The sequence below is a fragment of the Danio aesculapii genome, chromosome 18, assembly GCF_903798145.1.
Source record: "Danio aesculapii chromosome 18, fDanAes4.1, whole genome shotgun sequence".
NCBI lineage: Eukaryota > Metazoa > Chordata > Actinopteri > Cypriniformes > Danionidae > Danio > Danio aesculapii.
In genome coordinates this window covers 11,989,293-12,013,948 of record NC_079452.1, presented here as the reverse complement: position 1 = coordinate 12,013,948, position 24,656 = coordinate 11,989,293, and the positions used below count along the sequence as shown (strand labels likewise).

The 24,656-nt window shown below is 35.3% G+C and overlaps 1 protein-coding gene across 1 annotated transcript in view; it reads left to right on the top strand.

The window, feature by feature from the left end:
• rasa2 (RAS p21 protein activator 2) overlaps positions 1-24,656 on the top strand; it is a 105,940-nt gene that overhangs the window by 37,823 nt on the left and 43,461 nt on the right. Inside the window, exons 3-7 of the mRNA XM_056477988.1 lie at positions 1,518-1,594; positions 16,027-16,110; positions 16,389-16,461; positions 16,576-16,652; positions 21,763-21,864. Coding sequence (XP_056333963.1) covers positions 1,518-1,594; positions 16,027-16,110; positions 16,389-16,461; positions 16,576-16,652; positions 21,763-21,864 — 413 coding nt within the window. The remainder of the gene's footprint in view (positions 1-1,517; positions 1,595-16,026; positions 16,111-16,388; positions 16,462-16,575; positions 16,653-21,762; positions 21,865-24,656) is intronic.

Sequence of the window (24,656 nt, the reverse complement as noted above, 5' to 3'; positions counted from 1 at the left end):
GGCGCATTGTTGCCGCATTGCTATTTTGAGGAAGCTGGTCGAAAGTCTAGCACAGTTATTAGTTATGCGCCTTCGCAGGTCCAAAATGCTTACACTTTTTTTAATACACACAGGATGTACATCAATTCACAAATATCTTTACATATGGAAAAAAATAAACAACTAAAATATATAAAAAAAAAATATTTTCTATATAAATATAAAAAACATACGTTATTGTTTATTCATAACAATTAGCTTTTGTATAATGTTGTTATTATTATTATTACCATTGTTAGCAGTATTATTGATTATATGCATATTTATATTGCTTTATTAAAAAGAAGTTTAGATTTTGGCCACCTGTCGGGTTTTGGAGACATCTGCATCACCAAATGTGGCAATAGGAAGTGTGTTTGAATATAACTCAGTTTTTTATCACACTTCATTATTATTGTTCATTTATTCTTTTGCTGGAAATTAGAGCTGAATTTAGAAATAGTTTTGAAACAAATCTTTGCACTTCACAAACGAAATTAAATATGTATGCTAATGGATGTCTTCAGTGGAGTGCGTACAACACGGTTTCCTCACTCCACGAAAGTAAAGAGTAAACTTAAAGAGAAAGTTAAGAGGTCAAATGGAGGAGGCTCGTTCTTTATCCTCACGCTGCAGATGGTCCTTTTAACTGTTTTCTTGGTAGTGAAGTGTTCAGTTTTTCCATTTGCAAAGTCTGCCATGTAAATAGCAAATGCACCATGGCGCGATGTAACCGACTCAAAAAGGAAAAGTGAGATGAGACTCTGATTGGTTTAATGCACGTTATGCTCAAAACACACCCATAACTTATTAAGAGAATGAGCATAACATTGTTAGACAATGCGCCGGGGCTCAACGCATATTTTTCTGTCCTTAAAATAGCAAAAGTAGATTCAGACATGCCCTTAATGCTTTTGCACAATGTGTTTTAGACTGAAAAAAGTCAGTAAACCTGTTGCTTTTAAAGCGATTAGTTGATTTTAATTTTTAAAAAGTGAGTAAACCTGTTGCTTTAAATGCAATTAGTTGACCATACCTAAAAATGTGAGTAAATATGTTGTTCTAAAGCGATTAGTTGACTTTAAAAAATGCAGTAAACTCTTTGGGCCTAAATGCTTAAAATATAGCCCATTAGCTTTATTAGGTCTGATTAAGAAATTAAATGAAAGTATCTTACCTCTCCTAAAGTAAAAATGTGGTGTTTTATTGTAAAAAAAATGGATATAAAGTATGAAAACATGGTGTTGTTTTTCATTTTATGCATAAAATGCTCTAAATGATCAAATTTTTATTGCAAATTTGGGAGAAATGTCATCAGTAGAGTAAGCTCAAACACATAGCTGTGAATGTGACACAAAGACAACTTGACAGTGAACAATGAAGCACATGGAGTTGTGACTGTTTGCTTGTGTTATCCTATAGATAACTCCACTGAATGAAGTGTATCTGTACATCTGTATTGGCCGTTGTGAAATAAGTCTTTTTTTCTTCTTTGGCAGGGGAAAGTTCATTTAGAGATGAAGCTGAATGAGCTGATCACAGAGAATGGATCCATCTGCCAACAGCTTGTGGTTCAGTAAGTCACGTCTTTTAATCAGCGTACGTTTTTATAGATGCTTACTGCGTTTGAGCTCAACATCAATTGGCGTACACATGACCCATTGTTTTTCTGTAACGCTACATGGTTTACAGTGAAATAGAAGAGGCCAAGGTTTGGATGGTTGGTAGGCTTATTTATACTCTGGTTGTAGATTTATTCACTAAGGCTTTTTCTCATCTATTCTGAATTCTGTATTTTCATGTATTCAAACCTGAGTTCTACACTGTAAAAAAAAAAAAAAGCATTTAGCTGATTTTATTTAATAAGTGAGTAAATCTTTTGCTTTTAAAGCAATTTGTTGATGCTACTTATAAAAAAGGAGTAAACCCATAGGTTTTTTAAAAAATAGATTAGTTGACATTACTTATAAAAAGTGAGTAAACCCCTTGTTTTTAGTTAGTTGACTTTACTTAAAGGGCACCTATGGTAAAAAATCTACTTTTCAAGCTGTTTGGACAGATATATGTGCATGTATGGTGTATAGACCGTCATATTGGGGTGATATAAGCACACCCAGTGCTTTTTTTTCAATTTAACAACATAAAAAACGGTGGACCAATTGGAGCTGTTTTCAAATCGACCGCAACTTTACGTAGGAGAGAGGTCCCCTCGCCCACCAATATTGATTGACAGGCGCGTCATCATATCCTCAGTTTGTTAATTCACATCCGCCATTTTCAGCGTGAGTCGAAGCGATATCACTAAAGGAACACCCTAGCTCTATTTTTAGTTGCAAGCTCATTGGGCTCAACACAAGAGCAATATTTTCCACATTATCGCTCTAATCGGAATTATTGGTTGTATCTTTAGGTAGGTTTGCAAACATGTGTACTTAACATTGAGTCTACCCTGTGATCTTAACTAGCATGCGTTATAGAATTCTAAACATCGGTTTCTATCAGGGTACACTCAAGTCGATGCCTGGGCGCTGCGGACCGGTGCAGAAACCTATGTTTAGAATTCAAAAATGCGTGGTGCAACGATTCGGGACACATGTTTCTGCCGCGCTACAGAGAGTGTCTGGTGTGCCGTGTCGCGGCTTCGAGCGGCGCATCCGGTGCCTCAGTCAAAGTTAATTCAGTGTGCGTGGTTATTAGTTTCTGTGTACAAGCCTGGCACTTGAAACTAGCACACAGTTGGCTGTAAAACTGTACAAAGACACAAATGATTTTGTACTCTCTGCTTGGTCTGTGTCAGAGTCGTACATGTACGACTGAATGGTGATCCTCTCCTTCTCCGTCTGCCTGTCAGACTGTTGCAAATGCAGAGCGGGTGAGCTCATGGCCCCGCCCCCTTGTTACGTTGGGCGGGAAGCCGAAACTAATTTACATGTGAAGCAACACACCCATAAATCAGCGAACTGTGGACACGCCCCCAACATGACACTTTTTAACACATTATAATAAAAAAATCTGAATTGTGTTTTAAACTGAACCTAAACTGGCACACTCAGAAGAACCATAAAATTAATATTAAATCATAAAAAAAGAGGTAAACTATGTGCCCTTTAAAAATGTGAGTAATTCCATTGCTTTTAAAGCGATTAGTTGACTTTACTTAAAAAAAAAATGAGTAAACCCATTACTTCAAAAGCAATTTGTTGACCTTACTTAAAAATGTAAGTGAACCTGTTGTTGAGTTTACTTAAAAATGTGAGTAAACCTGTTTTTTAAAGCGATTACTTGTCTTTACTTAAATTTGTGTAAACCTGTTGCTTTCAAAGTTGTTAGTTGACTTTACCTAAAAAATGGAGTAAACCTGTTGTCTTTAAAGCGATTAGTTGACTTTACTTAAGAAATTGAGCAAACCTTTCGTTTTTAAAGAGATTAGTTGACTTTACCTAAAAAAAGAGTAAACCCAATTCTTTTAAAGCAATTTGTTGACCTTACTTAAACATATATGTAAACCTGTTGTTGAGTTTACTTAAAGTGAGTAAACCTGTTGTTTTTAAAACAAATTGTTGTCGTTACTTACATTTGAGTAAACCTGTTGTTTTTAAAGTGATTAGCTGACTTTAAAAAAATTTAGTAAACCAGGGACGGCGCGGCGGTGCAGTGGGTAGCGCTGTTGCCTCACAGTAAGAAGGTTGCTGGTTTGAGCCTTGGGTGGATCAGTTGGCATTTCTGTGTGGAGTTTGCATGTTCTCCCCATGTTTGCCTCCGGGTGCTCCGGTTTCCCTCACAGTCCAAAGACTGAGAATGAGAGTGTATGAGGGTTGCAGCTGGAAGGGCATCCGCTGCGTAAAATATGTGCTAGATAAGTTGGCAGTTCATTCTGCTGTGATAACCCCTGATTAATGAAGGGACTAAGCTGAAAAGAAAATGAATAAATGATTGATTATTGAGTAAACCCATTGCTTTTAGAGTGATTAGTCTACTAGACTACTAGTGAGCAGTTAGTTGACTTTACTTAAAAATGTGAGTAAACTCGTTGTTTTTAGCGATTAGTTGACTTAAAAAAGTGAGTAAAGATGTTGTCTTTAAAGTGATTAGTTGACTTTACCTAAAAAATTGAGTCACACTTTATTTTGATGGTCCGTTTGTTAAATTAAGTTACATTTGAATCTACATGCCAACTAATTCTCATCAGATTATAATTAGACGGCTAGATTGGGGTTATGGTTGGGATTAGGGTTAGTGTAAATTAACATGTACTTGCTAAGTTAAACGTCTGTTGAAGGAGCAGTATCAACAGATATTAAGCAGACAGTCTACTAATACTCAAATGGACCATCAAAATAAAGTGTTACCAAAAATTGAGTAAACATGTTGCTTTTAAAGTGATTAGTTGACCTTTAAAATCTATAATTTACTCGCTTTACGTAAAGTCAGTACTATGGAAGTAAATGGCAACCAACATTTTTCAAAGTATCTTCTTTTGTGATTAACAGAAGAAAGCAAATACAACTTTTAATTTTGACATTAATTTTTAGTTTACACCCAGACTGTTATTTTGAAATTCGTCAGCTCATTATTTAACGAGATAAGGGAGATGAAATTTGCTTTATTACAATCGTCATATTACAATGTAACCCCAATACATTATACAGTGTAATTATCAACAGTTTATCATAAGCAATTGCTAGGCATACATGTGTCATAGTAAAGGCCTAAGGGCGTACTCACACTATGTACAGTTGCCTTAAACCGGACCGAAGCATGCTTGTCCCCCCTCCCGTCTCCCCTGACGGCCCACACTTACATTACATTCGAGCCTGAGCATGCTTACATTATCGATAATGCGCTGATTAGTTTAAGAAGCACTCCTGCTCAGCACAGTGGAGATTTAATTAGTTGTTGTCGTTTGAGATGCAGTGACACACAGTCAAATATTTCGCCGAACAGATCAGCCACCTTTGACGCTCATAAACAATCATAAAGTCCTTGTGCTGCAGGAATTAGGAGGTTTGTTAAAGGTGCAGCTGTCGTGCAGTGAGAGGTTTGCGTTTTTAATAATCTATGACAGTTTGCGTTCATTGAACAGTAAGAATGATTAATAAACACATATGAAACAGTCCCTTAAAAGTCTTCAGCTTCAGGCTCAGGTGCGTTTTGCACTCACACTACAAGCGTACCGCGCCAAAGCCCAAGTGAACCAGGCTCTGGTACACCTCTTCCAACAAGGGCCAGGGCCGGCCAACTGAACTGTGCCTGAGCCCAATTCAGAGCACTGACACTTCTCAAATGATTCGGGAAACGGGCCTGGGCACGGTTCGGATAGCATAGTGTGAGTACGCCCGAATTGATTTTAGCTGTACATTTGGACATGCAGAATATGTAATTCTTTTTGTTCATGTGATTTTTATCTCCAGTTATTTTTTATGAGTCTCTGAAATACTTGATTCTGATTGGTCAGTCTCAACATATAAATGTATGTAACTTCAGTAACAACTCTTATCGTTAACAATGCTAATCTGGACATGGAAGAGTCCCTCTGTCTGGATTCAAACAAACTGCCCTGATCACCCGGTCGGGAAGTTTTTGACAAAAAAAACAAATTATAATATTAATAATTTTGGGGGTGTTTTCCTATTAACAAAAATGAAACAAAGTTTGCTAAGTGTGGGCCTGTTGTGGTCAAAAGCATAACACTGAAACTGCCAGGCCTTCATTCGAACCATTTGTTCAAAACAGCTGATTGGTTTAGAAATAAAGCTAGTGACTGTAATGAATCGGTGAGTCACTTGATTCAGTCAAACTGAGTCATTTAGGAATAAAACACTGCAGTGGTGCTTTCAGGAATACATGTTTCGAGGTAAACCACTGTCAATTTTCCGGCAGTTAGTATTACTGTTTCAAAATTTTCATTATCATTAAAACTGTGATTATGGATTATTGCAATTAAATTAAAAGGCAAATAAAACATAATGTCAGCCAGAATAACTGTAATTAGATATTTAAGTCAGCCCACACAAGCCTTTTTTGCTTTCATAAAGCAGCTTTATACATTATGAATATCTATGTAAACACGGATCCCTGTGAAGTAGGTTTCCAAGTGCAGGTTAACCAAACAATACCTTGAATTACCTAAAAACACAATAAATAGTATAAACATAAGTATACAGTGCTCAGCATAATTGAGTATACCCCATTATGAAAATGAAAATTTTTATCCATTTCCCTGTGAAAATAGGCAATGTATTTTGCTGCATTTAAACGAAATAGATTTATTAAACAGATGTATTTATTAAAATAATATTTTAGTCACCAAACACATTTAGAAACTGAAAGATAATACAATTAAATTCAAGCAAAATATTGCAAAACAAAATTACAACCTACAAAATTTCAACTAAATTAAAAATTTTTTTTTGGATCTCTTGATTTTTGATGTATTTAATATTTGTCTATAACATATACATTTGGCTGTACTAGTTTTTGGACCGTTATCATAAATTATTTTGTTAGATAAGCTCCAGATTTGGCTTCAGTACTGAATAATCTAATGTATATGCACACATATAATATGGTATACCTTCATATTAAAAAAAATTATTTACTCAACTCTCAACTCAACTCAATTTATTTCTATAGCACTTTCAACAAACCACAATGGGTACCAAAGTGCTGTACATAAAACGCATGCAAATATAAACAAAAACCAAAATACATAAACTCAAAGCTAAAGCTAAAGAAAATAAGGGTGTTTTCAGTGACCTCTGAAAAGACTCAAAAGTTGGAGCTGTTCTTAAGGAGAGTGGAAGAGTTTTGGAGCTGCTACTGACAGATAGATTTGTGAGGGGTGCACGCATATATGCTGACCACTGGACAAATCCAAAATTCAGGGCCTATTTTTATGTTGTTTGTCTCAAAATTGCGTAAATCTGCTAAATTTAAGTTGTTGTTTGTAAAATTTGACATACAAACTTGATGTAATAAGTGTGTGACATATATTTTGAGATATTTTGATGTAATTTTGACAAAACCGTGATAATATTGTTGACCATGATCAATTTGTTCACTATATAGAAATGTTCATACAGTTAAGGCTCTGAGAAGCGAAGATGATCTCCTCCAGCTTTGTTTGGAAGTATTTTTGTCTTAAAAATTAAATCTCCACCTTGGATGTGCATAATTTTTTAATGATTAATGGCCTGTTGTCAGTTAGTTCTTACAGAGCTTTAATTCGAGTAATACTATGTTTAATAGATGTTGTCACGTAGTGAATTTCAAGATATCTTTTTTTTTTTTGAGTGAGTGAGTGAGTGACCTAACTGATATTGTCATCTATAGTAAAACAACAATTACAATGTTATCATAGACAATAAACATCACATGCCCCTATGATGTAGTGTTGTGATGGAAAATGCTTAGCACGCATCTGGGAACAAGGATTACTTTATTTGAAGAATTTCCAGCGTTTTTAGTGGACGGATAATTTGAGCATTTTAGTAGACTTGTAACAGTAAGTATTTATAAATATGTTGTCAATCAAACACCAACTTAAATATTCTCTTGGAGTTTATTGCATACAATAACAGTATTGTAATTTGAGTATGTTTTTCTATTAAAGTACAATTGAATTCCAATAGTAATATATTTCTGTTTCCATAAAGTCAAATAATAATTATATCAATGATAATTCTTTAAAATAATATTAATACTAATACTACTACTACTACTACTACTACTACTACTACTACTACTAATAATAATAATAATCATAATCATTATCATAAAATACTACTACTACTACTAATACTACTAATAATAATAATCATCATCATCATCATCATCATCATCATCATCATAATAATAATAATAATGATATTTTCAATCTTTATTTTATTACAATTACATTCATTTCTAATCATACCCTGTATAAAGAGCCTGGTTTAACCCACAAGATTAGGTAATTTGGCAATATTAATTAAAATGTTCAAATCCTTTTATATGTACAGTATATAAAGTACATTTATGCCATTTCTGGTGTGCTGTAAATATTATTATCATTATTATTACTACTACTACTACTACTACTACTACTAATAATAATAATAATAATAATAAAAACAATATAAACACACCGGCTCATTTGTGCCCACAGAACTGCCGCTCACTGGATATTTTCTCTTTTTCTGCCACATTTACTGTAAATTCTAGAAATTGTTGCACGTGAAAATCCCAGTAGATCAGCAGATTCTGATATACACACACCAGCCCGTCTGGCACTAACGACCATGCCATGTTTAAAGTCACTTAAGTCCCTTTTCCCCATTCTGATGCTCTGTTTGAACTGCAGCAAATCGTCTTGACCATATCTACATGCCTAAATGCATGATTAGCAATTTTTCTTAATGATCAGTTGGACAGGTGTACCTAATAAAGTGGCCGGTGAGTGTTTATTATTATTATTATTATTATTATTATTATATAAACAATTATTTAGTTCCATTAGTTAAAACACATTTACACTGTCCTGTCAATATAATAAAAAATAAATATACATAAAAAAACAATTATTTAGTTTTTTTGTTAAAACGCAAACAAAACAAATTAAATAATAAAAAATAAACACTAAAACAGTTTGTTTTCCTGAATTTGCTGTCATCATTAATAAACATGAGAACTCATGAATATGCAAATGTGTTGTTAAATTATGGAAATAGAAGAAAAACGTGAAATCTCAAGAGAGAGTTAAATATCTATTTCATGTTAAATTTGTAGTGTAACCCACCGGTCCTACTGCACCCCTCCTGTTCTGAGCTGGGATCGAAGCGGTTTTGATTTGATTTATTTATTTTCTAACAGAAATATCATACATAAACTATCATTAACAAAAAAATACATTTCAACATGGTCGAAAATGGAGTGGGATGAAGCACAAGCTTATTATTTTCCCACCCCATTACCACATACATCATTCGTCTATTACTCAAACTTATTTCTTCTTTTACCCATCTCTTCGTTTACATGAGACATATTTTATCCTTTTAGCATCTTTGACAAATTATATGTTTGATTCCATTTGTACCTTTACATTGTGTAACGAAGAAAAAAAACCCAAAAACATAGAAATGAATAAATTAAATGAATAAATTTCATTATATCTTTCTAATTTTATCCTTTTTCAATCACCTTCATCGTTATATTCCTTTAATAATATATATTTATAAAACTTATTAAATTGGTTAAGATCCTGACATTGTTTGAGAGTCTGATCTAGACTGTTCCATAATTTCACACCACATACACAAACTTTCTAAAGTTGTCCTTGTTTTCAACCTCCTAAAATTTAGTTCTTTTCTCAGGTTATGTCCCTCTTGTCTTTCTTCAAAAAACTTTTGTATGCATGACGGAAGTAATTTATTCCTAGCTTTAAACATAAATTGTGCTGTTTTAAATTTAACCAAATGATTGAACTTTTGTATGCTCCAAATACCCCACATGTGCTATCAGTCTAATTACATTTTTCTGAATTGTACATACAGATCGTTAATTAGATTTATAAGTATTCCCCCATATTTCAACACAATAACTCATATATGGCAATATAAGTGTGTTATATAATATATACATTGATTTATTGTCCAGGATAAATCTGGCTTTATACACTATTGCTACAGTTTTGACTAATTTCGATATCGCATTATTTATTTGCGGTTTCCAGCTAATTTTATGATCCAACACAACACCAAGAAACTTAATTGCATATACTCTTTCTATAACCTCATTATCAAATTTTATATCTATATTATGACTACTTTTTAATTTCCCAAATAACATAACCTTTGTTTTACTCATATTTAATGACAATTTGTTTACGTCAAAACACAATTTCAATTTATTAATTTCTGTTTTAATCAACTCCATAAGTTTTGGTAAATTATCCCCAGAACAAAAGATACTTGTACCATCTGCAAATAAAATCAACTTAAACAACTCCTATATCTTACAAATATCATTAATGTAAAATATAATCAATATTAGACCTAAAACTTATCCTTGTGGTATGCCACAATTTACATTTAGATATGACGATTTATGGATAAAACTGATCGAACCGGTGATTCTATATGGGAGACGGTCGCTCTAACAATGAGACTTCGGGTTCAGAGGATTGAGGATTGAGGCACTTTGCTAGCTGGCCTCCGTTACACTCACCCCCCTAAACCTCACTCTACATCCAACCCACTCTGAGCTGAGACTGAATCGATGATTCTTTGTATGGCAGTTGGTTGCTCTAACAAGGAGGCTAAATACCATGGTCTCCAGCGTCTGTCACTAGAGCACCTTCAGAGGTCAGAGGAGTGTGGTTTATCTGCATAGCACTTCGCTAGCTGGCCTCCTTTACACTCAGCCCCCTAAACATCACTCCCATCCCGGATGAGCACCCATGTGTAACCCACTGGTCCTACTGCATCCAACCCGATCTAAGCTGGAATCGAACCGGTGATTCTTTGTATGGGAGTTGGTTGCTCTAACAAGGAGACTTCAGGTTCAGAGGATTGAGGTTTACCTGCAAAGCACTTTGCTAGCTGGCCTCCGTTACACTCACCCCCCTAAACCTCACTCCCATCCCGGACGAGCCCCCATGTGTAACCCACTGGTCCTACTACATCCAACCCACTCTGAGCTGGGATTGAATCTGTGATTCTTTGTATGGGAGTTGGTTGCTCTAACAAGGAGGCTAAAGACCATGGTCTTCAGCATCTGTCACTAGAGCACCTTCAGAGGTCAGAGGAGTGAGGTTTACCTGCATAGCACTTCGCTAGCTGGCCACCTTTACACTCAGCCCCCTAAACATACCTCTCATCCCGGACGAGCGCCATGTGTAACTCACTGGTCCTGCTGCATCCAACCTGATCTAAGCTAAGATCTTTGCATGATATTTGGTTGCTCTAACATGGAGGGTAAAGATCATGGCCTCTAGTGTCTTTTGCTAGAACACCTTTAGAGGTCTAATGAGTGAGGTTTACCTGCAAAGCACTTTACTAGCTGGCCTCCGTCAGCTATTAGAAATCAGTTATTAGACATTAGTTTATATAACAATTATGTTTAGAAATGTGTTTAACAAAATCTTATTTCCGTTAAACAGAAATTAAGGAAGAACTATACAGGGGGGGGGGGGGGGGTTTACAATTCAGAAGGGCTAATAATTCTGGCTTCAACTGTATATATGATGCATGTTTGAAGTCTGCTTTCTAATCTGTAGCCTGTAATTGGATGTAAATACTGTGCTGCTGAGGTGTGTGTCATCTGAGAGGCTGAGAATACCAGTGAAACTCGCGTTCACACCTCTACAGGGTGTGTGTATTTTCTTTAATGGTGTGAAAATTGTTTGACGTGCGCCTGCGTTTAATGTTGGCCATCACTGTTCATTCACACTCTCCCACAGAGCAGCTTGACGAAAGAGGAAGTGATGCTGTGACGGCAGGAAGTCAGCTCTGCTCTGTTCCTGTGGTTTTGTTTTGCCATCGCACAGCTTTTTTTTTTTCTTCACTCTTTCATGCTCTCGTCTTCTCTGCCGTTCATTCTCACCTTCACTCACTTCTTCATGACTGCCACCATGAGATTCGCAAGTGTGAATTACTTCCTGTCTTGGACGGCAGCGCTTCTGCTTTCACCCCGTCTTATCTAACACTTTCATTAATGCTTCTTCTTTTATTCATATTACACGTTTATATTTAAATGTGACGTATAGGAACCTGTGAAAACATCAACATCAGGGTTCAGCAGTATTGATGGATGTATCTGTTGTGTTTTTTGGTTTAAATGTCTACACTAATTTTATCTAATGGTATTTATTTAATTTATTCATATTAAGGTAATTATTTAACTACCAGACAAAAGTCTTGTCGCCTATCCAAGTTTTAGGAACAACAAATAATAACTTGATTTCTAGTTGACCATTTGGTATCAGAAGTGGCTTATATGGGGCGCTAGTGCGCATGCTTAGGGTGTAGACGTGTTTGGTTGAAGCTCCTCTTCAAGTCTTCTACAAAGTTGTTATTTTACAGAGTTTTTTGTTTTTTTTGATCAATAAAAGGTTAACAAGCCCTATTACTATTAACTTGAGTGTACGTCGGGACTCAAAAATGCAGAAACCGAGCATCTCTAGCAAAGTCAAGAATGACAATGAGCGAGCTACCGGAGCTAGCGCTAAACCTAGCTTACCTAGCACGTGTGATGTTACACCAGATGTCTATGCGTTGTGCAAACAGTTGTGTAAAGAGATGTCGGAGTCCATCCTACAGGGAGTAAATGCTCAATTTGATTTTGTACAGTAATTGTTTGATAAGAGCTGCATTGCCAACAACTGCCCAACAAATGCACAACGTTGCCTCAACGTAGCGATCTTAAATTTTTTACACTTAAAGGTTTACACATGCAGTTATTAAATTAAAAGAAAAATGAATTAACAATATTTAATATTAGCAATAATGGAAAATTATTACTGCTTATCCTGTATTTTGGGCAGTATTGATAAACTGGCAGGAAACATTTCTACGTTGTAACAATATAGCGAGTACGTAAGTGGCGACGTTGCCTTTAAAAAAATGCAACGTTGTGCAGACATCGCTGTGTTTGTTGGGTGATGTCTTCGCAAGCTGAACTGCAGACCCATGTTGCTAACCACAAGTTAGTCGTGAATGACTTTGAGGCGCGCATTCTGGAACTGAAAGCTAACTATGCAAAACTAAGTAAACAAAATAAACAGCTTCGCGCTAAGGTTTCGGATTTGGAGGCTCGCTCAAGAAGAAATAACATAAAGATTGTGGGGATACAAGAAGGGGAAGAAGAAGGTAAACCCACCGACTTTTGATTCCCCAACTCCTTGGAAAAGAATTTTTTCCTCACCCAATCAAAGTTGACCGAGCTCATCGCTCTCTTCAGCCCAAGCCAGCTGCCGGCGAAAAGCCGCATACTATTTTGGTGCACATCCATAATTTCCAAGAGAAGAAGTGGCTTATATGAAAGGCAAATGCCTCTAGATTATGCTTATTTTACCAAAATAAAATATGATCATGCCTTGTTTTTTTAATTGTTTAATTAGTCCAGTAAGGTCTGGCAAAGAAAGCGGTCTTGCAGGGCTCCCAGAGTTCATCAAGATTCTTTGGATTCATCTTCCATGCCTCTTCCTTCATCTTACCCCAGACATGCTCAATAATGTTTATATCTGGGGACTGGGTTGGCCAATCCTGGAGGACCTTGACCTTCTTTGCTTTCAGGAACTTTGATGTGGAGGCTGAAGTATGAGAAGGAGCGCTATCCTGCTGAAGAATTTGCCCTCTCCTGTGGTTTGTAATGTAATGGGCAGCACAAATGTCTTGATACCTCAGGCTGTTGATGTTGTCATTCACTCTGCAGATCTCTCGCGCACTGAATGTAATCCCAAACCATAATTTTTCCTCCACCAAACTTGACTGATTTCTCTGAGAATCTTGGGTTCTTGCGGGTTTCAATAGGTCTTCTGCAGTATTTGTGATGATTGGAATGCAGTTCAACAGATGATTCATCGGAAAAATCGACCTTCTGACATTTTCCAAATGATCAACTAGAAGTCAAGTTATAAAGTTGTTGCTCTTACAACTAAGATCGATGACAAGACTTTTGTCAGGCAGTGTATGTTATCTAATGTTGGCCAGTAAGATACCAATGATACTTTATCTAATTTGTGACAGTCTCTAAATCTCAAAATAACCAAGTCGTGTTTTCCACTGTATGCTAAGCTTGATTTTGGATTATTAGCTAATAGCTTTCTTGTGGATTAGATTTATTTTTTTCTTTAGCATTTCCTTCTATTATTGTTAATCAAAGATAGAAGACCCTGATATATTCACAGAAACATTATTTTCCATTGTTCATTTAGAGGTAAAATGTAGTTTGAAGTACCTCAGCCATTAGCAATGCTGTTAGCGAGCAGTACAACTGCCAGGCTAAACATAATGTCCCTTCTTATCTGTAACTGACTTAATCTTAATCTTTGTCCGCTCAGTGATGCAAAAACTTGTTCATTAAACACACTTGTTGTTTTCAGAAATAATTTTGCAAATCACTACGAACAATTAATTTGTGAAATCTTTTCTTGAATTACTTATTAAAAGTGGATTTAAATGAACCGCTCAGAGCAAGATTTGAGTCAACAACTCACTGATTCAAATGATCTATTGAGAGCGAATCTCTAGTTAACCACTCACTGCTTGAAATGATCTGTTGAGAGTGAATCTCTAGTTAGCCGCTCACTGATTAAAATGATCCAGTCAGAGCAAGTCTTCAGTTAACAACTCACTGATTCAAATGATCCAGTCAGAACAAGTCTCTTGTTAACAGCTCACCGATTCAAGTGATCCAGTCAGAGCGAGTCTCTAATTAACATTTCACTGATCCAAATGTCCACACTATTTAAACACTTTGTGTGGACAGTTATTTTTTTAGTCCTTATGAGGAAAATTTGTCATAAATGATGGTCCATCCCAAATGACTCTGAGCCCAGAGAAGTCGACGGCGCTTCTGGACACTGTTAACATAGGGCTTTCTTTCACAGTACAGTTTTAACTGGCATTTATGGATGTAACTACATATTGATGATATCGCTGATAGATGAATGATTATTCTTGATGCAGTGCCGCCTGAGGGATCAGAGATCATGATTGTTCAGCTTAGACTTGCAATGAAATTCTTCCAGATCTTTTAATAATGTGATGCACTGTTGAAGGTGAAATATCCAAACATTTCCCTAGCTTTCTCAGAGAAACATTGTTTTTAAACATTTCAGTTTTTTTCTCATGTATTTGTTAGCAAACTGGCGGTCCTCAGCCCATCTTTGCTCCTAAAGGACTAGACCTTTCTTGCATACTGCTTTTGTACCAAATCATAATTACAATCACCTATTGACGTCACCTGTTTCCAATCACATCATTTAACCAATTTACCAGATTACTAGCCCTACATTGCTCCTATCCCAACTTTTTTTGGAATGTGTCACATATCTGTGTATATTTACAAATGAAATTAAATTCACCAGACAAAACATGAAACATTTTGTGTTCATATTGCTTGCAAGTCTAAGTAAATTTGGAAATCACTTCTTTCTTTTTTTATTTACGCTTATAAACATTTACATGGTCTTTGTATTTCAAATCAAATACCAAATAAACATTTAGCTAGTATTGAGACTCCAGCCTAAAATATTAGCGTAGTTGTCCAGTTTTACTTGGAAATGTCACTTTATGGAGTTGAATTGGGCTGAGAATTTCTTCAAAAAATTCTTTTTTTACATTTTGTTTTTCACAGACTTTAACAGAGTGTAAAAATCTTGATCTGTGGGTCTCATCTATCAAATTTGAGCTTTATTTTGTATTCTCTATTGGATTTATGTCAGGTGATTGGCTGGGCCATTCTACAGCTTGATTTTCCTTTTCTGAAAGCATTTGAGAGTTTGGAGAGTGTTCGGCTGTGTTTTGGGTGATTGTCTTACTGAAATGTCCACCCTGGTTTCATCTTCATCATCCGGCCATTGTAGATGTTAGACTGAAGCAGCTAATATTATAGTACAATGAGGAAGGACAGAGGGTTGCTGAAAAACTACTGAGAGATTTCAGCTGCTTTCTGGGCTTTCACTGCCTTTCTACACTTCTCTTTCTTAATGTGTTCAATATTTTTCCCCTGTGTCATTTCATTTTATTACACAACTTCATTTCTAAACCAATTAGTTTTGTTTTATTTGCATAAATGGATTTCCTTCAAATACCAAGTAGATATTTATGTAGTATTGAGACTACAGCCTAAAATATTAGTGTAGTTGTCCAGTTTCACTTGGAAATTTCACTTTATGGAGTTGAATTGGGTTGAGAATAAACCCAATAAAGTGTTTTTTATTCAGAGCACTGTTTAAGCTGCGTGGTTACTTTCAATAACAGCCTCAATAACACAGCTATGTGTGTGTGTTTGTGTTGTCTTTTGCAGAATAATTGCGTGTCAGGGTTTGCCGTTGATAAGTGGGCAGAACTGTGATCCGTACGCCACAGTAACACTCGTAGGACCCACCAGGTGAGTTTATTTGAAGTCGTCATATTTAAGGTGCCCTAACATCACAGGGCTTATTGTAAAGGAACAAAAGTTTGCGTAAAACATAATAGTTTCTAATGAATATGCTTACTGAAAACAGTCAACTAGGCATGATTGTGATTTGCTTCTAAAATCAGTCAGTCAGTTTCAGCCTCTGTCTCTGATCTAGTTTGAAATGAGTACATAACATCCGCTCTGATTCAATAATAACATCCTGCTCTGTCTTTGTTTCTCTCTCTCTCTGTGTCTCTCTCTTGCAGGTCAGACCAGAAAAAAACTAAAGTGAAGAAGAAAACCAGCGACCCTCAGTTTGACGAGACCTTTCATTTTGAGGTACACCCTCATCCATTCATACATGTTTAAATCATTTTAATGATAGCCTGTTATTGGTTTTGATGGTAAGAGAGTTAAACAATACAGTGTGCACAATCCAAAATGTTTCTGAAGGTCACGAGGTCAAGCAGTTACAAAGGGAGGTCACAGTTTCATGTAGAGGAGGAGGACATAGAGAAACTGGAGATCAAGTGAGTTCTTCTCATCTATTGTTTTGTTTTAATTATCAGGTATATATATTTTTTGTGCTGTCAAATGATTAATCATGATTTATCGCATCCAAAATAAAAGTTCATATTTACAAATCATATTTGCGGATACTATGTATGTTTTTGTGTATATAAATATATGCATAATCATTGTGTAAAATGGCAGCTTAAAGACTCCTCTCTTATAAAGAATACTCACATGCATTGCTCAGGTGTGATTAAACCTTTTTTTTATATATATTATTTTTTTTTTCACAGACTTCAACAGAGTGTAAACATCTTGATAGTTCTGTGGGTCTCGTCTATCAAATTTGAGCTTTATTTTGTATTCTCTATTGGATTTATGTCAGGTTATTGGCTGGGCCATTATACAGCTTGTTTTTCTTTTTCTGAATACATTTGAGAGTTTGGAGAGTGTTTGACTGTGTTCTGGATTATTGTCTTGCTGAAATGTCCACCCTGGTTTCATCTTCGTCATCTTGCTGTTGTAGATGTTGGACTGAATGTTAATATTATTAGCAGTTAATGTTATATTACAACGAGGAAGGGCAGAGGGTTGCTGAAGAACTACAGAGAGATTTCAGCCTCTGTCTGGGCTTTCACTGCCTTTCTACACTTCTCTTTCTTCATGTGTTCAATACTTTTCCCCTATGTCATTTCATTTTATTACACATAACTTAATTTATCGTAATTTTATTTACAAATAACCAATTTGTTTTGTTTTATTTGCATATATGGATTTCTTTGGTTGTTACCCACATCTAAAGAGAAAATTTCAAATCAACAGCGCCTTTAGAAATATGTTTTCTGAGAAAAATTATGACGTGTTCAATAATTATTTCCCTCACTGTATGTATAAATGCACACACATACTGTACATAACATACAAAATATGCAAAATAAATATAGAAACATGTATATTTACATATATAATTTGTATTATATATATGTATGTATATATATATATATATATATATATATATATATATATATATATATATATTTATATATATATATATATATATGTATATATGTATATATATATATATATATATATATATATATATATATATATATATATATGTATATATGTATATATATATATATATATATATATATATATATATATATATATATATATATATATATATATATATATATGTATATATATGTGTGTATATATATATGTATATATATATATGTATATATATATGTGTGTGTATATATATATGTGTATATATATATATATATATATATATATATATATATATATATATGCATGTATGTATGTATGTATATATGTACAGTAAGTGTGCGCATTTATATACATAAATATAAACATAATATATAGAAATATATACATAAATATACACTGTACACACACATGTACACACAAACTTTTTTCTTGGATGCGATTAACCGTGATTAATCATTTGACAAAAAATTAATTCATTAAATTAAATATTTTTATTCTTTCTCCAATTTTCAACTGGGGTTTTGTTTTAATCCTTATATTTTCACTAGCTATGTTTCCATCCAAGATGCACATTAGATTTATGCTCAAAACTGGAACATCGCATAAAACATTCACGAATAAAGCACCGTTCTGGTCCCACTTTATATTATGTGTCCTTAACTACTATGTACTTGCATAAAAAAATAAATAAAATGTACTTACTGTATTCGTAATGTATTTGAGAACACTTGTGGTGCTCATGAGTTGGGATAGGGTTAGGGTTATGGACAGGTTTGGTGGTATGGGTAGGTTTAAGGGTGGGTTAAGGTGTAAGGGATGGTCAACAGTGTATTTACAAAGGTAATTACAGAAGTTAATTACAAATGTAATTAAATATAGGTATTTAATCAAGCAAAAGTACACAGTAAATACATGCATTTACACAATAAGTATATTGTAACGAAATATTAATTTCTGTGTAAGTACATATTAGTTAAGGACACTTAATATAAAGTGGGACCGAAGAATGTAATTTGCACAATAGGAGAAGCTACTTTGTGCCTTTTTTTTCTTATATAATAAATTAGAAGACGAAATGCAATGAAGGTGTATTGGCATTTTTTGGACACCAAACCATTTTTTAGGAGCGCAACCGCTTATCACGATCACCATTGATCTAGCCTGTGCAGATCGCTGGAGAACTACACTTATACCACTTAAATAAACTACAACTCCTATCATGCACCTCAGCCACACCAGTTCCCGATTCCCCCTGATGGACTAATCAGATGGACCATATAAACAGCAAACACACACACAGACTTTGCTGAGTCTTGTTTGCTGTTGGCATTTCGAGGCGTTTTCTAGTGGTGGGTAAAGCGAGGCTTCATGAAACACTGAAACAGTTGAAGCAAATGTGTCATAGCTTTGAAACGTTCCCAAACCCGTCTCTACAGTGACACCTAGTGGTCATTTTTATATATTGCTGTGGAACAGCTTCAACAAAGAAACAGTAAAGCAAATTGAGGTATTAAACCCCACATTGTAGAGTTGAGGTTTCAAGTGATTTAGTGGAGCGGTGAGACTTCCTGACTAGCATAATGAGATAATGAGTTAGAATCCAGGGTGATGCAGCTATAGATGTTAGTTTTTGGTCTTACATACAAATTAACACTTTGTGAATGAATATGTCTTGTTTTGGTCCTAAAAAAGTAACATTATTAAAATACATCAAGTCATAATTTCAGAGTATTTGTAAAAGTCGGGATTCGAACTCGGACCATTTGCTGCACATGCACGGTCCACTTGCCTACATGAGATAGATATTTGTTTTTCTGACCCTGTCAGTCAATCGCAGATTCGCCAGGTCTCTAATCACTTCTGAAATGTCTGATGTTTTGAATCGCTGTAGTCACGTGACCCGGGTGTTTTGGATCATGCTTTGGTGCAGTGTTTCAAAACACGTGTGCTTCAAGATCTCGACACTGGGATTCTCAGCCATCCCTAGAGTTTTCCTTGTCTTGCCATCCTGTGTTTTTTTTTCCTTTATTCTGTTTTATTGTTTATGCTGTAACGCTGCCTGTCCTGACCATTTGCCTGTTATTTTGACCACATTCTTTGGATTACCCTCATGTACCAGTTTGTACCTGTTTGACCATTACATGCCTGACTACTCTTGATTATTAAACTGCACGTGGATCCTCATCTTCGTTGTCCTGACCCGTATGTAACACCGCTGAAGACATACAAAGTAATAGCAAACCACTTTAATGACAGACTTTAGCTGAGGGATTTTAGAGAGACCAAAACAGCATTTCAGATGTGTTTCGATGTGGTCAGTCCGCTGTTTTGTTCGTTATTGCCGGTCCATTCATTCCATTCATTATTGCTGTACGTTCTAGAATTTATTCTGTAAATCTGTTTTCATCAAAGTTTATGGATTTTTTATTTTTATTTTTATGCGATATACAAAAATGTGAATTTAAAATAGATGGATGGAAACTTAGCTATTGTTTCTTCTTAGTTTCTCCTGTAGAATTATTAATATTATTTTTTTCATGTTTTATTTTCCATTTACTTCATCTTTGCAATCATTATTTTTGTTAGTTTGTTTGTATAACAACAATTTAACTGCAATGATTATTTGTGGATGATTATGGGGTGACACTTTAGTTTAGGTCTCAGTTCACGGTATTAACTAAAACTACTAGCTATGGCTGTGCGAATTTGGGAAAATATCTAAATGCGATATTTACATATATATATATATATATATATATATATATATATATATATATATTATTTTTTGACAAGATATTAATTCAAGTTTCAAGCTGATTTTAATTTAATTCAAGCTTCAGCTCAATAATATGTTAGCTGTGGCAACACAGCTCTTAAAAATGATTTGATTTTGTTCGATGTCTGACTTTGAAACCAAAATATTGCCATATTACAAATGCTGTTTTTCTTTGATATTAATCTGTCTATTAATGCTTCTGAATCAACAGACACCATAATCCTACTTGTCATCGCTTTCCTGTTTGTTTTCTTTTTTTTTATTGTCGGTGTAGTTCAGTTGCGCAATTCTGATTGGGCAGAACGAAAGTGTGTCTAGTTATAAAGCCACTGTCAGATCACACGATATCTGCACGATTTCCATGGACAGTCGTAAACGACAAATGGATGTTGTGACACAAGATTCAATCGTTTCTTCTCGTGTAATGTGGCGTATTCACGACAACCGTTACCATGTCTGCGATGCCTCACGACACCATCGCAGAAAGTCTAGCACGTTTAATTTTCTGAAGCAGAGCGGACTGGTTTTGAAGATGTTATTCGTTATTTTTGTTTACATATAATACATATATATTTTATATTGCAGCCTCTTGCGATTTAACTAATCGCAACGTTTCAAATTGCGATTTCACTTAATTGCACAGCCCTACTACTAGCTTAATAGACTACTTATTAGCTGTTTGTTAATAGTAAGGTAGAAGTTTTTGGGTAGAATTAGCGATGCAGAATAAGATCGTACTTTGTAACTACTAACAGTTAATAGGCAGTTAATAAGCCAGTAGTTAATAGCATGAATTGTGACCTAAACTAAAGTGTTAGCGATTATGGTAGTGCTATTGTGATCGTCTGACTTTATATTCTGTCCTACATGTTTTGATGAATGGCTCTGATCTAATTTGACACGTAATGTGCCACTCTGAATTGCCCCATATAGCCCTCTACAGAAGCTGAAAGGTAAGAGTAGGTGAAACCACCAGACGGCACATTAGATCATGATACTAATGTGTGTGTGTGTGTGTGTGTGTGTGCGTGTGTTTATGCATGGTTTTTGGTTTGTTGTTGGTTTTTATTTTCCACTCGAAGGCGATTTGATTTGTGTGCATGTTTAATGTGAGAAAAAAGCCTCATCCTGTAGTGGAGAGGAAAAAAATGACTAACCCACTTTGATGCAACTGCATCTGTGCCCTGCGTGCTGAATTTCACATTCAGTTTGACCGAAAATGGGAGAAGTTAAAACGTGTGATCTTCCGGGAGGCTGAAAACAGAGCTTCGTTTGTGTGTGTGTGTGTCTTTAAATGAACATTTAGCTGATGTATGCTCTCTTGTGCTCTCACTTTGCAGGGTAGAGCTGTGGAATAATGGTAACTTGGCACAGGACGTGTTCCTCGGAGAGACACGAGTATCTGTGAAAATCCTGAGAAACGACCATGTCCACAGAGCATGGTAAGAGGAAACTACACACCGTCAAGAAGTAGTGCTGGCCAATATGTTGCATATTCGGTTTTGCTAACAAAAGCTTACAACTGAAAGGTAAACTCCTACAAGTGCATATGCAATAGTGTCAACTGCCAAAAATAAAGTTTGCAAATAAGGTCTGTGCTGGTAAACACAATGGTAAAACACAATTTCTGAAGGAAAAATCAATTATATATATATTTATTTAATTATTTTTAAAATATTTTTTTGTCACTAAGTTTGAGTTTGTTTATTTATTTATTTATTATTATTTTTTACATTTGTTACAATTAAAACAACTCATAATAACATACAAATAGCGTGGTTAGCACTATCGCCTAAAAGCAAGAAGGTCGATGGTTTGAGTCCCAGCTGGACCAGCTGGCATTTCTGTGTGGAGTTTGCATGTTCTGCCCGTGTTTGTGTGGATTTCCTCTGGGTGCTCCAGCTTCCCCCACAGTCTAAAGACATGCGGTATAAGTGAATTGAATTGGCCGTAGTGTATGTGAGAGTGTATGGGTGTTTCCAAGTACTGGGTTGCAGCTGGAAGTGCATCCACTGTGTAAAACATATGCTGGATAAGTTGGCGGTTCATTTTGCTGTGGTGATAAATATAAATAAAGGATAAATAAAGGGACTAAGCTGAAGGAGAATGAATGAATTTATGAATAATATTTTTTGTCCATGACTTGTCGTTAAATATTTGAAAAATTCTGACCATCACACTATTGGATAGATTTGAGATTTGGCTCAAATTGTAAAAGTTTTAATAACGCATAAATTTTTATAACAAGAAGTTCATGAATTCCGAAATTGAAATTATTTATTTAACAGGGACATGCACAAAAATACATTAATCTCGAACAGGAAAGATGTGTTGTGCCAGGTTTTAGCAAAGTTTCTATTTTCCACCTCCAGGGAAGACGAGGAAAATGTTGAACCATTTCCTGCATTTTTAAATGATGACAATACTAATTATATTAATTTATGCTATGTGTGACATTTTTTTAAATTCATCATCATAGCTGTAAACAGGCTAGTTTACAGAACACACACTTTACTATTTACTTAACTTTGTTTAACGTAAAGTTATTTATTTATAGACCTTTTTCTTTGTTGCTGCATGGAGGGCTTCATAGCGACCAGCTTCTTCCAGTAGGACGCTTAGAACTTCCGTTAACAGCATTTACAACTGGTAAATCTTGATCCAAAACAGGTTGTCAACACTGTTTTCAGTGGCTTACAGAGTGTTTTCGTGATCCACAACTTTGATTTTGAAAGATTTGCGTTAAAGCCGTAATGCTTCTGTCAGATGCGGTTCAAGCACGAGAGAAAAACCCTCTCCTAATTTAGTGTCTGTCGTCAGATAAGATACTGAAATATAGTGTGTGTGTGTGTTCTCGACCTATCAGCTGTTATACTGTGCTTAGCAGACTTTTCAATGCACATCACACACAATACATCATTGCATTAGGCCTATAGAGCAAACCATATTACTGGCATGAAACTTAACTGGTATGTAAAGTTAAGCCATGCAATTTCCAAAAAATAAAAGTACGTTAATGATACCATGCTGGCTGATTTGCATGTTGATTCTAATCGGGAGCTGTTTATGTTTCATTTAGTCAGTTTGTATTGAGTGAGTCAGTGGGAAAGTCATTTTGGTGAAGTTCATTTGTTTGGGTTGGTTATATATTTGAAAAAAAGAGAAAATGTTGACTTTAGCAATGACGATGCTCCATTTAAATGGCACAAAATGCTGTGTAACTAGTAATGGCTCGCAGCAGTTTTCATTCCCATTAGATTGCATTTTTTATATAATCAGTTTAGGAGGTTTAAACAGAAGCACTAGTTCAAAGACTATTGTTTCAAAGCTGCCCGAATGTGATTGTTTATACACATCAAGGTGCCAACTGGAAGTGCGAAGCATCCAGCTTACAGCATACAAGCAAATCATAATGGGTAATTTTGCATTATAAGAAAAAGGTCTGTAGTGACTAGTGAATCTGCTAATGAGTCTCACATATTCACAGGAAATGGCTTACTTCAGCATTACAAAATAAGGTTTAATTTAATATGTTGTTTTTGTCCAATCATTTATTAGAAAAATACAGTAAACTTGAAGTTCAACGATTTGAAAACACAATTTCTAATTAGTTGAATAGCATTATTTGACACAATTGCTTTATTTGATTATTAATATGTTATATTTCTCTGCATCAATATGATGGGGTGGAACCAGCACGAAGAAATGTGTATTAAAAAGCAGTTTATTATTTCATTTTCTCACAGCATCAATAAATTATATTTATTAATTTAATCTTTCATGACAAGACATGACATGTGGCATGAGATAAATTGTGATAAACAATTACGATGGTATTTAAAATCAGGGGTCGCCACAGCGGATTGAACCGCCAACTATTCCAGCATGTGTTTTATGCAGTGGATGCCAACCCAGTACTGGGAACCCCCCCCCCCCCCCCACACACACACACACACACACACACACACACATACACTATGGCCAATTTAGTTAATCCATAGCTCATGTCTGTGGACTGTGGGGGAAACTGGAGCACCCGAAGAAAACCCACGCCAACAGAAGAACATGCAAACTCGAACCAGCCGGAACTCGAACCAGCAACCTTCTTGCTGTGAGGTGACAGTGCTAACCACTGAGCCACCGTGCTGCTCACAAGGAAACGCGTTATTACATTTACTTGATGGTTACACATAACGTTTTATGTGTCATAAAATTCAGTCATAACAAAACTAGC